General features: G+C 41.1%; 1 protein-coding gene across 3 annotated transcripts in view; it reads left to right on the top strand.

The window, feature by feature from the left end:
* Positions 1–16,427, top strand: part of aire (autoimmune regulator) — a 120,227-nt gene that overhangs the window by 52,849 nt on the left and 50,951 nt on the right. For 2 of the 3 annotated variants that reach the window (XM_080185416.1, XM_080185415.1), the window contains exons 9-17: positions 937–1,014; positions 2,849–2,918; positions 4,125–4,229; positions 6,603–6,745; positions 8,017–8,088; positions 9,045–9,157; positions 11,610–11,730; positions 12,522–12,596; positions 15,024–15,167. In XM_080185416.1, the coding sequence (XP_080041542.1) occupies positions 937–1,014; positions 2,849–2,918; positions 4,125–4,229; positions 6,603–6,745; positions 8,017–8,088; positions 9,045–9,157; positions 11,610–11,730; positions 12,522–12,596; positions 15,024–15,167 (921 nt within the window). Of the gene's footprint in view, positions 1–936; positions 1,015–2,848; positions 2,919–4,124; positions 4,230–6,602; positions 6,746–8,016; positions 8,089–9,044; positions 9,158–11,609; positions 11,731–12,521; positions 12,597–15,023; positions 15,168–16,427 lie in introns of those variants that run through there. The other variant, XM_080185417.1, reaches the window with a different exon arrangement.

The following is a 16,427-nucleotide window of genomic DNA, read 5'->3' on the forward strand; positions in this document are numbered from 1 at the left end:
CTCACCGGTTTGTAATTACCTGGATTATTCTTGCTACCCTTTACAGCAGGTGCTAGATCTGAAACAAAAACAGAGATGGCTGAAAAATCTCAACAGGTCTGATAGCATCCTAGGAGAGAGAATGTAGCTGATGTTTCGAGACTAGATATCCTTGGATGATCCCAAATGACTATGGATGATCCATTAACTGACCGTTGAAGGGCCTAAAGGGATGAAATGGCAAAATTCCCAACTGAGGCCTTAACCACGACTCAATCTTGTAATTGTGTCTTAGTTTGGGTATGTGGGTTCCTCCCTCAGCACCCCCTCTATCCTGCCTCAGAATCCACCATGAAGGGAGTGAGATTAAAATCCTGCCCATGGAACGTATAAATTTCCTAAGATCAAAATATTCTAAATTACTGGAGACAGGCATGTAATACTGAATTCTGCCTGTTTCGGCAATGTAGGGCTTCATTGATTCTGTGATCTGAAAGGCAAAAAGTATTTTGATCTCTGAGCTCTGCATGAAGCAGCTGACGGCTGGGTTCTATATAAGGATGATGGAGTGTGCAGTGATATTGGTGTATAGGTTATGATGGAGTGTGCAGTGCTGCTGGTGTACAGATTATGATGACGTGTGTAGTGCTGTTGGTGTACAGGTCATGATGGAATGTGCAGTGATATTGGTGTACAGGTATTAATAGATTGTGTAGCAATATTGGTGTACAGGTTATGATGGAATGTGTAGCGATGTTGGTGTACAGGTTATGATGGAGGGTGTAGTGATGCTGGTGTACAGGTTATAATGCAGGGTTTGGTGATGTTGGTGATGATTGAGTGTGCAGTGGTGTTGGTGTATGGGTTACGACGGGGAGTCAGTGATGATGTACAGGTTGTGCCAGAGTTTGTAATGTTTCTAATGCTTTAACAGTTTTCCATTTTTTTTCCTTACAGGAAAATAAAATAATAATTGTGAACAACACCAGTGATGAATCTTCACTCTGTAAAAGGGAATCTGAATCAGACACCAAGGTAAGGGAATCGCTACAAAAGCCAGCAATGCTTTCCAATAGTCTGGTCTGGAATTGGCATTAGTATTGATGGTAGAAGCTCCTGGTGATTCAGGTAATGGTAGAGGAGGAGATAGGTTGCCCTTATAATGCAAACGACAGAGGGTCAGAACTTCAGCTTGGAACTAAACACCAAACAGGCAAAGGACACTGACAGTCTGAGATGATGCAGGATGGAGCTTAGGATAGAGTCAGCGGCAAGGTAGCAGACAGATACTGAGAAGGGAGGTATTCTTCCCTAGATTTAACTGGTGAAAGTGTACCTCATCCCAAGACTTGATGTTGAAAAACAGTATGACAATGCAGAGACATTGCAGGGCTTGATGGACATGATGATAGACAAATGATCATAAACTTACCACTAGGTGGCCAAATAGCCTCTCATCATGGTAAATTTCTCATCCTCAACCCCTCTGCCATTTGGTGTGAGTAGGATTTTGGCAGCAGACGTTCCAATGAGCTGGTGAATGAACGTGTCATTAATATTGATGGTAGAAGTTAGTGGTGAGGCAGGCTGTGGTGTAGTAACCCTTTAAAGGGTATTTCTCTGAAAGGGTCATGTGACCTGCTGATCCAAACAGGAGCCAGACTGGGGACTCATTCAGATTGTCTGGGCTTATTCCAGCAGTTGGAGGTTGGGCCTGTGAAGTTAAAATCTTTTTCCTTGCTCTATAACTCAGTCCACTGACCTGAGTTCATGCCTTGCCTCGTTACACTACACCAGCAATGATAGAGGTGAATGTAAACTGTCGTACGTTGTTTCCTTTCCAGACACCCAGTGTCCCCTTCATTGCTCTATGCTTCACTGGCATTTCCCTGACTCATGGCTCCCTCAAACAAGTTATCATTCCTCAGGAGCACATCTAAAGAATGTCAACTGTGGGAGGTGGCAGAAACTGAGCCTGGTCCTGTCCTTGCCTGTTGTCCACTGTGCAGTTGAGAAACTGGAACCTGACTAATGCAGTGCATTGAAACTAAAGGTGGTGCCCCAATCGCTGTATTGGTTGATATCAGCCAACTAGGAAGGTTCACGATTCAGCTTACCTGGCTTATATATCTCAACACTTTGGAGACTTAAATCACCTATCTTCCCAAGCTTTTTTTCTGGAGCTCAGAAACTCTGTGACACGGTTGGCCCCAGTCATCTGATGAAAGCTGAGTGACGTTTAGATTTCAGTTTGGGATAAATTATCATGAATATTAGGAGTGCATCTTTGGCGCAATGATAACATTTTCACCCTGAGTCAGAAGGCAATAGATTTGGGCACACTCCAGATAGCCTGGGCATATTCAGACTACAATGTGGAATATAGAAACTGGATTGACATCTCAATGAGATACTCACATCCAAACAGAGATAGTGTTCCAACTACTGATTCAGAAGGGTTGGTTTCTGACCCAGTACAGACAATCCTTACGGGTAGAGACTAGAGCACTGATGCCAAATGCTGGATTGATATCCAATGAGAACATTTGCAACTAATGAATGGATGGGCCCCATTGTCCCTACTGCATTGTTTATGTAAGTGGGGCTCTTAAGTTCTTGGTTACTGTCTAATTAGGAGAAAGTTAGAAACCACCAGGGTGGTAATGGAAAAACCACCTTTGCTCTACTTCCCCAGTAAATACCCAAGAAACCCATAAGTGAGAGTTGAGTTGGGACCTGCTTTAGATACAAAACAGCAGATCATAAATAATGCTCTGGGGACAAGGGTATGATGATTGAGTGAGGCTCAACCATGGAGGTGCTGTTTAAGAAGACATGCAATGTAAAATGGAATGTGTTGCTATTCCAGGTGCATATTGAATTGACAAAGAAATCTGATATCCAGTGTAAAGATGGATCTCCAGATGAACACAGAAAAGGTTTCAATTTGATTTATTCTGTTTCATAGACATAGACCATGAGTAGGCCATTTGGCCCCTCAATTCTGCTCCCCCATTCAATAACATCATGACTGATCAAGTCCAGGCCTAAACGCATCTTTCCAGCCTGTGCCCCATAACTCTTGACTCTCCTATAGTTCCCAAACATTTCTCTCTCAGCCTTGAATATATTCAACGACTCAGCTTCCCTTGAGTAGAGATTTCCAAGATTTTAGGGTCCCCTGAGAAAAATAATTCCTCCTCCTCTCCATTTTAAATGGAAATCCACTTACTCTGAAACTTTGTCCCCAAGTTCTAGATTCCCCCCCCAAGGGGAGACATCTTTTTAGAATCTACTATGTCACACTCCCCCCAGAACCTTTTATGTTTCAATAAGATCACCTCTCTATTCTTCTAAACTCCATCCAGTGTAGGCCTTCTCAACATTTATTTATTGAATAATCCCTTCTTCTCCCAAAACCAAACCTGGTGACCTTTCTCTGAACTGCCTGCAATGCAAATATATTCCTCCCTAAATATGGAGACCAAAATTGTACACATTGCATACAGTCTCAATAGTTCCCTGTTTGAAAGACTTGTTACTTTTATGCTCATCCTCCTTGCGATCAAGACCATTAAATTTGCCTTCCTAATTGCTTGCATGCTTTTTTTTGTAACTTATGTGCAAGAACACCCAGCATTCTGTAGTTTCTTTCTATTTAAGTAATATTTTGTTTTCCTATTCTTCTTTCCAAAGTGGACAAACTCAAATTTTTCCACATTATATTCCAACTGCCAATTGTTTGCTCACTTAATCTATTTATATCCCTTTGACTATTTGTATCCTCCTAACAATTTGCTTTCCCACTTTGTATTGTTAGCAATTTTGGCTATAATACACATGAACATGGAGGCAGATAAGGTAACCAGGGCATTCTGACATCAGGATGCAAAAGCATTTGATCTGGTACAATCCTAAAGCAAGGTAGGCAAGAACAAATATTATATGCACTATACATGCACAGTTTGCATGTGTGCACAAACTCATAATGCAGGTATGCTGCCCGACTTACCCTCCACTCCCCCACCGAACACATACTACCCCTCCCTACACATGTACCACCACTGCCCTCATGCACGACAAGCACTCCTTCCCTTCACAATCTGTGCAGTAATAATTAATTTTGGAACTGCTTTTGTAATAAGGTGCAGAAGCTGAAGAAATTGAAATGGCTGATTTCTCCTCCAATGAGCTTCCAGTTACGTGCGGTTCTCTGACTGGGATCCTGCACAAGAGCAGGTTTATAACAGGTATGGATTCAACAGTGTTTGCTAAAATGTGCAGGTGGCATTGTGGTATTGTCACTGGATCCAGGGTAATGCTCTGGGGACAAGGGTTTGAATCCCACCAGGGTGGATGATGAAATTTAAATTCAATAAAAATCTGGAATTAAGAATCTACTAATGACCACGAAACCATTGTTCATTGTTGTAAAAGCCCATCTTGGTTCACTAATGTCCTTTAGGGAAAGAAATCTGCCATCCTTACTTGGTCTGGCCTACTGAATGAATAAAAGAAACCCGTCAGGCAACTCTTTCCAAGTTTGGTTTAAATCTCTGTTGATTTCTACTGATTCTAAGAAAATTTATATAACTTTACCTAAGCTATGGTCTTCACTGAATCTCGGAAAGCTAAACTTGCATGCATTGGTTGCTAAGTTCCTGCTTTCTATCTCCCTCCTTTCTTGAATAGTGGTCTTAGGTTTGATGTTTTCCAATTCACTGGAATCTTTGCAGAATCCCAGGAATTTTGGAAGATTACAATCAGTGCTTCCATTATTTCTGCAGCCACTTCCTTTAGCACCCTTGGATGCAGGCCATCAGATCCAGGTTATTTGCCAGCCATTTGACCAGTACTTTTTCTCTAATGATTGTGATTATTTTAATTTCCTCCCTCCCTTTTGTCTCTTGATTTCTTATTATTCTTGGACGGCTTTGTGGTTTCTTCTGTGAAGACAGATATAAAATACGTATATCATAGAATCCCTATAATGCTGAAGGAGGCCATTAGGCCCATTGAATCTGCACCGACTCTCCGAAAGAGCATCTTACTCAGGCCCATAGCCTATTCCCCACCCTCCCTATCTCCACAACATTTACTTTGGTTAATCCACCTAACCTGCACATCTTTGTGGGAGGAAGCTGGAGCAGCCTGAGGAAACCCACGCAGACAGGGGGCGAATGTGCGATCTCCACACAGACAGTTACCCCAGGCCAGAATTGAACTCGGGTCCCTCGTGCTATAAGGCAGCAGTGCTAATTACAGTGCCACCCCAAAAGTAAAGTAATTTGAGACTATATTCTTGAACTTTGAAAAGTAAGAAGTGATCTTATTGAAATGTATAAAACTGTTGGAAAACTTAATAGATTGGATATTAACTTCCGCCTGGAGGCTTTAGAACTGGGAGTATATACTCCCAGGATAATGGTTCATCCAATAGGACTGAGATGAGGGGAAATTTCTTCACTCAAAGGGTTGTGAATTCTCCCTCACCACCCCTGCGTGCAGAGTACCCTCTCATTTTATTTTAGGAATACGTGTGCAGTCTATCTGTTTGGCCCCTTTAAACATTATTTGTGCTACCATGAACCTGTGGTAATTTAAATGGCCAATTGGGAACTTTTAGGTTACTGTGCAGCCAAGCAGTTTTGAGGGAACATTGCCCAAGAGAGTCGCTGATAATCAATGCATAGAATCCACAATGAAATTAATAGATTTTTAGAACTAAAATCTTATGGGGATTGGGCAGGAAACTGGAGTTGTTTATAAGTTTAGTCATAATCTTATTACATAGTGGAACAGGGTTGACAGGGTCCAGTGGACTACTGCTGTTCCTTTTTCTTATATTCCAGCTTCCATTGGAGATCGACTTGCCTGTGCCTTGATTAAGGACATAAGAATTAGGAGCAGGAATAGGCCATTCGACCCTTTGAGCCTGCTCCACCATTCAATAAGATTATGACTGATCTGACTGTGGCCTTAAAGCCACCTTCCTGCCAGTTCCTCATAATCCTTGACCCTCTTTTCAATTCAAAATCTCAGCCTTGAATATATTCAATTACCAGCCTCCACTACTCGCTGGGGGAGAGAATTCCACAAGTAACAACCCTCGAAGAAAAAGCATTTCCCCATCTAAATCTAAAATGGGAGCCCCCTTAATTCGAAGCTGTGGCCCCCAGTTCTAGATCCCCCAATGGGGGTAAACCTCTTCTCAACATCTACCCTGCCAAACCCCCTCAGAGTATACATATCAAAAAGATCATCTCTCATTCTTCTTAACTCCAGTGAGTATTGTTTTTATTATATTGTTGCGTGTGGGTGACGCTGGATATGCCAGCATTTATTGCCCATCTCTAATTATCTTTGAGGTAGTGATGGTGAGCCACATTCTTAAACTTCTGCAGGCCAGAATTTCTGTATGCAAGCGAGTTTCAGGATTTTGGTCCAGTGACAGTGATTCCATCCCTTTCAATCTTTCAACCTCCCTACACACCTAAGCTGACTCATCCATGTGATCTCTCCACAGTACATTGTTGTTTTTCACCTTCCAGTAGTTAAGATATGCCCACCATCTTTGTACAAGTGGATATATCTATTACATTCTTTCCATTTTTCTCTTTAAGGAATTCAAGGAAAATGTATTCGAACAGTGAATAAGTGGCTAACTCCATCAGAGTTTGAAAATTTGAGTGATATCAATAATGATCTTCGATATTGGAAGAGAAATATCCATTGTAAATCACAGCCTCTGGACAAACTGATCAAGGTCTGTTTCATTTAATCTAATGTCTGGTTGAAGTGATGTACATTTAATGGGGAGTTTTTAAACCTACATCTTTAGCATCAGGCACATTTCTAACATTCATATTTTAATATATTAAGTTACCAGTAATAAAGGAATCCACTTACAGGGCTTAATGGGGTGTTACCGGAGAGCAATCTCTAACAGTGTGTGCAACAGGTTAAAATTGGTCCATGTTTTGCCCATTTTCTGAGTGTGAAATGGAAATAATGTTGACACATTTAGCAGTGGATTATCCCACACTCAATCTGCATGTGAGTTTGGGCCATTGCCAAGTGATGTTTGGCCTGTTTTTTCAGGCTTTACAGGAGCCACCTAAATCAGGCCAATGGTCCCTTGCATGTGATTACTGGGGGCCTAACTGACGCTGAAGGAGCCCTCTGGAAAATTTGATTTGATAAACAGAGCGGGTGCCAAGTCTGACTTGCTCAGGACTCTTGAGCAATAATTACAGTTGTCAAAGTAAGATGCAAAGTGATCTTCTGATTCCACAATCCTGATCATCCCTTACCATTTGCTCATGACACCTTGCCACCATTTCACAACCACTCTTTGGGTTGCTACCTCTAAATTACATAATGGATGTCCGAAACTTTTTTGGCCAGCCTCCCAAAGAATTCAACTGGCCCAGTTGAATTTTCACGCCAGTGTCTTGTACAAAAAACGGAATTGAACAGAGATAGTTACACAAATAATCAGAATTTAGCTCTAAAATATTAAATAGAAAATTATTGAACCAGCAGTTTTGAGCATTTAAATAAACATTTAGTTATAATAGTATTTTAATCTATTTTCCTCATGCTGTTGGGCAATGTAACCACTCGTCCCATAGTCTGCAGCCTATAGTATTGATCATGGGCTCTTCCTACTGACTCGCATCCCGTTTCCATTGTCACAGCCTGATAACACTACAAACATCATCAATATACACACTACCTATCACAATCATCCTGCCCTACCATCACATTCAGCCAGCCTCACTAATTTTGCTCCATTTACACCTTTACTCTTTGCCATTCACAAATTTTCATTACACTCACTCTAATCGACTGTCACATTCAATTGTTCCACCGTTAGGTGCATTCTGTTCCCTGTCCCGTGATGTTGTGCACTCTGCCATCGTGCCACACCCTGGAACATGTCCACAGGTTTGATATCCTGGTGTATATCATTGAATATGATTTTATTTTTATTCCTGTCTCTTCCCACTGATTTTTTTTATTTTAATTTTCTAGAGAGGCTACTTGAAACTTCATAAACTTGACTGTTTATGTGAAAAGTGCACATCTCCAGATTTTGACTCTCAGGTAATTAAAACTCAAAGGGTCACTCTTTTATGGAGCAGTTTTACACCTCTATTCTTATGAAACAAACTGAACCCATTGTTATCACAGTGTACCTTGGTCTCCAAGAGAAGGGGATGAATCATAAACCAACTACAAAATGTGATGCATGGTGTGGAATGTCATTTTGAAATGTGAGAAAAAAAACACTAATTAATTCTAAATTAATGTGTATGGTTTGTTGAATAAATTAATTGCATGATGATACCTTGGACCATAATGAAAGCATTTAAAACCCATCAGTATCAGAGAGATCATCAAATTCAATCTGAGTTTGTTGGTTGTGGCCTCATTGTATGTATTTCATTCCTGATCAGATATGGTACTTTTGTTTTCGAATCATCCCTCCACAACAAATCATCCTTCTCTCCATCAATTGAATTGGATATTCTGTAATTTTTGAACAATCTGGTTACAGTTTGTGCATTAACAACATCCCTTGATTTGATGACAGAACAACATAAAGACATCAAGCGGGACAGCATACATGTATCCACTCTTTGTGAAGATCATTTCAAACAGCCATCTGTTCTACTCAGCACCAGTATGAGCATTGAATGGCTTATTAAGGCCCAGCTGAGGCTAGTACAAATACAGGTAACTAGAGACAGAAAGACTGACAGACAGTGACAAACAGACAGAGACAGAGTGAGACTAAATGAGAAAGAGAGAGAGAGGGAGTTGGGCAGATCACAAAATTCATAAAGAGGAACAGACAAGAGAATGAGGAACAGTTGAGATGCAGACAACTGAAGAAATAGGCAGAGATGGTGATAAATAGAGGAAGACATGGAGCAGAGATTTACCCATGTTTCCTCCTGATTTTACTGTTTTTCCTGTGCTGTGCATATTGGATGTTTTTGTATGTCACTCAGTTCTTGGTGCTCTGTGCATAACTTGTTTTTTTTTAATATAAACAGAATGACGATGAGTGTGCAGTGTGTGAGGATGGAGGGAACCTGGTCTGCTGTGACGAATGTCCCAAAGTTTTTCACCAGGTCTGCCACGTTCCCTCGCTCAGCCCAAACTTAAGGTCTGTATTTTGTCTTCAACTTGCCATGATTGAAGAGCTAGGGTACTGGAATGTTAGAAACATGGCATTCATAGAGTCATTGTTACAACATGGGAATGGGTCTTTCATACAAATCATTGGAGAAAGAAACCTTTACATTCACACTTAACTTCAAAAGTGCTCATGCAGTGTTAACTATTGAAGTCCCCAAGAGAAAGAGTTGAATCATACACCAAGTATAAAATGTGAAATGTGGAATGTCATTTTGAAATGTGAGAAAAAAAAACACTAATTAATACTAAATTAATGTGGCATAGTTTGTTGAATAAATTAATTACATGATGACACGTTGAACCATAATGAAAGCATTTTAAAACCCATCAGCATCAGAGGAGTACATCAAATTCATTCTGAGTTGCTTGGTTATGGCATCATTGTATGTTTCCCATTCCTGATCAGATGTAGTACTTTTGTTTTAGAATCATCCCTCCACAACAAATCATCCTTCTCTCCATCAATTGAATTGGATATTCTGTAATTTTTGAACAATCTGGTTACAGTTTGTGCATTAACAACATCCCTTGATTTGATGACAGAACAACACAAGACATCAAGCTGGACAGCATACATGTATCCACTTTTTGTGAAGATCATTTCAAACATCCATCTATTCCACTCAGCACCAATATGAGCATTGAAAGGCTTTTTAAGGCCCACATCCAAATAGGAACTTTAGACATTAGACCCCTCCCCAGATATAATTGCAATGTTGATGTTATCTCTTTACAGGTGCCTCTTGATCTAAGTGGTTATATGGGAGATGAACATGTCCTACATAAATAAGCTGTGTTCTTTATGTTGTGTAGGCCACTCGGACACTATTCCATAATTTATTAATCCACTACTTCACTTTATTCTCACACATCCAACAATTATCATAGATTTGCACAAAGCCTTCTGCAGGGAACATGATTTTAGGCATGGTTTGATGTTTGACAATTACCAGAGGCTTTAATTTAATTCTGTCGGCCATGCAGCCTAGTACCATCTTTGCTTAACTGATCAGGAGACTTGAATCCTGTAACTAATTATTCAGTTAACTACTGTTGCAGTAGCCTTGCAGTTTTACTTCTCAGAGAGCTTAAACGACCCGCCCTGCCATCTTCTCTTTCTCTGACCCACACTGAATGCTTTGGGTGGAATTTTCCAGCCCACAGCCCTCAGGCATGTTTTCTGGCGGTGGAGGCAGCTCACCATTGGCTGCATCTTTCAGTCCTGCCAACGTCCATGGCTTTTTGTATGTTTTGTTCATCCCACCACTGGGGAACACGCTGCGTGGGGTTGCCTTTGATGGAACTGGAAGTTCCTGCTGACGGGATGGACTGGAAAATCCCACATCCCCTGTCAAGTCCAGACTGTGTCTTGTGTTACTGGATTGCTAGGCAACAGTAGAACTTTTCCACTTGTTTTCCAAGATGTTTCAATCCCTATTAACCCATCTCTTTAAGTTCAAGGGTCATGAAACCTCATCAAAAATGAATATATACAAGCAAACCAAAACACATGAAATCTTTCAGTCACAAATCTCCAGTCTCCCAAGCACAAAGATTCATAAATAAAACCCAAATGAAATGGAAAAAAAATTCCCTTTCTTAACACAAAAAATATATTATTCATAACATTTCTGAAAGATATGAGAAAGTAAAGTTAAAAAAAAGTAGTTTATTTATTAGTCACAAGTAAGGCTTGTATCAACATTGCAATGAAGTTACTGTGAAATTCCCCTTGTCACCATACTCTGGCACCTCTTCGGGTCAATGCACCTAACCAGAACATCTTTCAGAAGAAACCGGAGCGCCCAGAGGAAACCCACGCAAATATGAGGAGGATGTGCAAACTCCACACAGATAATGATCCAAGCCAGGAATCGAACCCAGAACCCTGGTGCTAACCACCATGCCGCTGGTCTTTTGGTTAAGATCGAGTGTAGTATTGAGATGCTGTGCTTGGTTGAAGACATTAGGTTACATTTCAGCTTCATTTGAAGCAATTTTTAAAAGCGGCATCTCGGCCTTTTGCTAAGATGCAAATGAGATCAAGCCTTGGAGAGGAGCTATACCTACTCCAATCAGCTTGGATCATGTAGATCAAGCCCAGGTCAGAAGGTGAGAGCCCTGTCTTGTCAGCTTGGATCAGGAATGTGTCACTTATTGAGACTCTGAATTGGACTTGATTGGATTGAATTGGAATAAAAACAAAAAAAAAACACATGACCCCAGACCACACAAGCATTTAACTAAATATTGACCAATAAGATGTATGGAAGAAAGGGATCTGTAAATTAGTGAATGAAGTAAAGTTAGTTAGTGCATAGAGGAACAAACTTTGACGTGAGGACAACTGCATTTCCTTTTGGCCTGTATTTAATTGAAAGATTTCACTTAAAGATCTCAATTTTGCCAATTAATTCCAGTGGGAAATTTGTCTGCACTCACTGCAAAATGAACAAGTTATCAGCAAATGAAAAAAGGCCAAGTATCTCCCACAGTGAATTCAGTGTACATCAATCAGCCATGACACCAAAATACATTCTGGTAAGTCTGTGTGGTAACAGCATGAAATCCCATCCATATAATTGACACTCAGTAAGTTGTGAAACCTATGAAGTGATAGTGTGAAGATTACTTTTTCATACAGTGAATGCAATGATTTGAATGTCTATTCTTCACTCCATGAGGTCTGAACCTCAGGAGAATGTTGAGAAGGTTAATTCGTCACTCTGCACATTCTATTCCCAACAGGGTATTAATTGTTCAAACACTATTAGTACCCATTGACCTTTCATGTTATGCTTTCATCTACTTCTGTTATCCAATTAAATGGGAGATTTAATCTGCACTTTTATAAATTGCATGCATTGAATCTTACCTTTTTGCTCTTGGGTACATGTATAAAAGCCAGCTTTTGAATTTTTGTTTTACAAGAGGAATCATTTAACCTTGGTTAATTCCCCAATCTTTGTACTGAGCCACAAAGGCCATGATGCCTGGCTTTTGTTTGAGCTAGCTGATCTTAGACTACATGTCCATGGGAGGCCTCCAGTTGGCCTCAGTACCCTGATGTTCAGGAGGATAAATATTGTTCCAGATTTCTCTCTGAACACCTTTCAGAATTCCTGTTGAATATTGGGTGTGCTGGATAAGGACAGGGTTACATTCAACTGTGATTCTTCCTATGACCAAATAGTCACTGATGTTGTTATAATCCAGAGCTGGTATTTAGGGCGTCTCAATAATTGAATTTACATCTTAAAGAAGAAAAAGCTAATGCTAACCTGTGTGTTCTCATTTATTATTTGCATTAAACTGACTGTTTTTAATTACAGAAATGTGAATATATTTTACTCCAGCTATATCGTAACCCAGAGTGTGTGGTGTTTGACAAAAATCCCTGTGACACTGTAAGTGTTTGACCTGAGTCACCAACATTTGCAGTCCACTTGTGTTTAGTTCTGTAAAGTAAGTGTGAGGGTGAAAATGCCTATTGTAATCAGCAGAATATGTAAGAGTTAGCATGCATGCTAAATGTGGTTTGAATAAAGATGCGCTAAATCTATTGAATGCACTAAGTGCATGTTTGAACTAATGCACGTACTAATTGTGTTAGACCGAGAGCATGCAGAAAGGTATGTATGACAACCATCATGTAGACACATGTAATGTATCAGAGTTCATATGGCTATATTTTGCTCACTATTGCTAAATATATATGAAACCATATAAGTTTATCAAGATTGTGTTGAAATGTCGCATATGAGCTAGCACATGCATTAAATGTGCATTAGAATAAGTGTGTATGCCTGTCTAGTACAAATCTATCCCACAGCCCATCCACTGTTTTCCTTCCCTCCCTGTATTTACACCCCCAGCCGACACTTCCACTTTTCTCCTATTTAAAATCCAGTCTTATACTGCCCTGTAAAACTCCGAAGAGTTTATCTGTTGGCTGTGCTATAGAAATGGAACTTGTTAGTGAATGAGAACCTAGTTCAAAAGTGTTCTACACCGACAGCAATGTTAGCAATGTTCTTCAAAATAATGCTTTCAACATTTTGATAAATTCAAAAGTCTCCTTTCCAACAATGCCCTTACATAAGGACATTAAAACTAGGATCAGTTTTAGACAATATGGTGCCTCAAGCCTAATCCACCCACCATTCAATAAGATCGTGGCTGATCTTTTTGTGGACTCAGCTCCACTTATCTGCTCGCTAATCATAAGCCTTAATTCCTTTGCTGTTCAAAAATCTATCTATCTTTGCCTAAGAACATTCAACAAGGTAGCCTCAACTGCTTCACTGGGCAGGGAGTTCCACAGATTCACAACCCTTTGGGTGAAGAAGTTCCTCCTCAACTCAGGCCTAAATCTGCTCTGCCTTATTTTGAGGCTAAGTGTCTAGTTCTAGTTTCACCTGCCAGTGGAAATAACCTCTCTGCTTCTATCTTACTTATTCCTTCCATAATTTTATATGTTTCTATAAGATACCCCCTAATTCTTCTGAATTCCAATGAGTATAGCCCCAGTCTACTCAGCCTCTCTTTATAAACCAACCCTCTCATTACCTTCCCTAATCATTCCTTCGAGATTAAATTCTTCCTTATCAGAATCATCCTGACTTTTGGTTTATCATTCCCGGTCAATGTGGTACACACATAGGGCAGGACTTTCCTTCACAGGGTGGGAAACAGGAGAGGGGTTTTTTTCCTAGGTTCTGAATCTGCCCTTGGGGCAGGGAGCAATCATTCTTTGTGGTTTTAACGGAAGCTCCTCTGTAATCAGCATGGAGCAAGCTTCTGTGTCTAACTAAGTACATTAGGTAGATTCCCAAAGCTGAAGGGCCAATTAGTGGCCTTCCAGTTTGAAACAAGCAGAGCTCCAATGGTTGGGAAGTAAGATGCTGCTTCAACATCCTGGTGCCCTCTCACTGGACATTTTAAATTTTAAAAAAAACAAATACACAAACTAGACCACCACTGCTGGGCAAATTCCCATTCAGGGTGACCTTTGAGTCTACCCATGACCGTGCAGAACATGTCGGCCTGTGTGCATTACTAGCACCCCAGCCAAGCTGCTGCTGGGTCCCCCCATTCCCCTCACATTGAGAAATTGGAGGTAAATTGGAAAATCTTGGACAGCCTCCAATCTGTGTGTTTAGCAAGGCTCTTGATAAGGGGCTTGGCTAAAACGGCCAGGATTGGAAATGATCGGTGCCAGGAACCAGGCCATTGTTTCTGACCTCAGTGAGGCCCATAAATTCAGCCCATTGTGCTGTTCTTTGACCATTCTGTGTCATATAGAATTGCACTCATTCCCCAGAAACACTGGTATAATTCCCGGTGTCATCCTCTTTATTCCAAATGATATGCTGCTCATGTTCTGGATGCACTCACTCTTGCTCTGTGCTCCTAGGAATTTAGTCACAGCACTTTTCACTGTCTGTATTCTTACACTTCCATATACAGTTCTGGTCATTCAGTCACTGATATTTAACGTATATTTTTGCCATTCCCAGTCTATGACTCCACATTCCTCATAAAGCAACTTTATATTCTGTGACCAGCCAAACCCTCCAGTTGAAGCAGGATTGGGTGTTTAATCAGGGTGGGGAAATACACATTCCATTTTGATTTTAAATGTATGTAATTTTTCCTATGCACTTGGAGGGTTCATATATTCTATTAGTTCTCTTGGCTCTGGCAGGTTTCATATGGTGTTCTATTTATTCTTGGTCCAGAGTCTTGCATCTACAGCAATAGTCAGTGGTTGTTTCATGTTGATACTCTTGAGGATTCTCTGGACTGTTCTGCTCATTCTTGGTCTTTCCCAGATTCCAATGTACAACAATACAATTGAACACCCTATGTGGCTCTGCAAGGTGAAGGAGAGGCTGGCCAAGAACGAATACCAGATTGTGGGTGGTTTTATCGATGACATGAGGTTAATCTTCCATAACTGTGCCAGATTCAACCAGGTAATCTAGAAAACAGCATGGCTTTGCCACTGGGACTCTCCTCAGTGCAGTAATGGAGGCTCCTAAAGAGAATTACATATTAATTGCAGCTCCAGACCAGTGTTATCAAGAACCCCTTTGGAAATTGTGCTTCATTTGCTTTGTTGAAATTCTTCCTTGGGATGTGGGTGTCGTTGGCTGGGCCAACATTTGTTGCCCATACTAATTGTCCTTGAACTGAATGGCTTGTAAGGTCATTTCAGAGGGCAATTAGGAGTCAGTCACATTGTTCTCCCTTCCTTGCATTTTAGAAACTAATCATTTGGGGTTACTACCTTGTTGCTATTTCACTGTGTGCTGCAGAGGCCATTTTTGACAGTTTTTTTGGTTCTGCACAGACGATGGCGGGCTTTAGCGATAACAAATTGGTCAGTGGTCATTGTGTAGATTGGCAGCTAGCTGCAGCTATTAGGCAGAAGTCGGATCGAAGCAAGACCCAGAAAGAGAATCCAGTAAAAACTGGAAAATGATTGGTACTGGTCCATGCTGAAATTCCCTTTTAAGGTGTACAAGACCAGTTTAAATTAATACCTCATAATTCCCCAAGTTTTACTGGTCTACGCTTTTGGGATTGGGGTGGAATTGTGAATAAGTGCGGATGATAGGAAGAGGAATGGGCCTGTTTCTGAGGTACTGCTGCCACAAGTGGAAACTGGGCTATTTCTAAAGGTTTCTAATTCAGAGCATCCTGGGTTTCTGTTTGCTGAGTACAGAACAGTAACCAGGGAGAGGATTTCTGGGGTGAGTGAGGAGGTCTGGGGGCAGCAAGTGAGCAAAAAGGGATGGGGTAATGAATGAGTGAGAGGCTGGGGGACAGGAAGAGAGTGAGAGGGACTGGGGGCAGGGAGTGAGTAAGAGGGGCTGGATGTAGGGAAAAAGAAAGAGGGTCAGGAATAGGGACTGAGCAAGAGAAGTTGGAGGCAAGGAAAGAGTGAGAGTAGCTGGGGGCAGGGAGAGGGAGAGAGGGGCTGGGGGCAATGGAGAAGGAGGAACAGCTTTGGATAGACAGAAGGAGAAAAAAATTGAGGTCTCAGTGTGTTGGAGAGGGCGCAGTGAGACAGAAGAAGCTGGGAGGCTGAGACCGAGGGAGGACGGGAGGCATGCTTGTGGGGACAGAAAGCAAGAAAGAAGGAAGGCAGGGGGAGACGGTGAGTGGCGGGGGGTGGGGCGGGGTGTCTTCAGTGACAACATGGGGGAGAGAGAGAGAGAGAGAGACAGAAC

This window comes from Carcharhinus amblyrhynchos, chromosome 3, assembly GCF_965287045.1.
Source record: "Carcharhinus amblyrhynchos chromosome 3, sCarAmb.v2.hapA, whole genome shotgun sequence".
Lineage (NCBI taxonomy): Eukaryota > Metazoa > Chordata > Chondrichthyes > Carcharhiniformes > Carcharhinidae > Carcharhinus > Carcharhinus amblyrhynchos.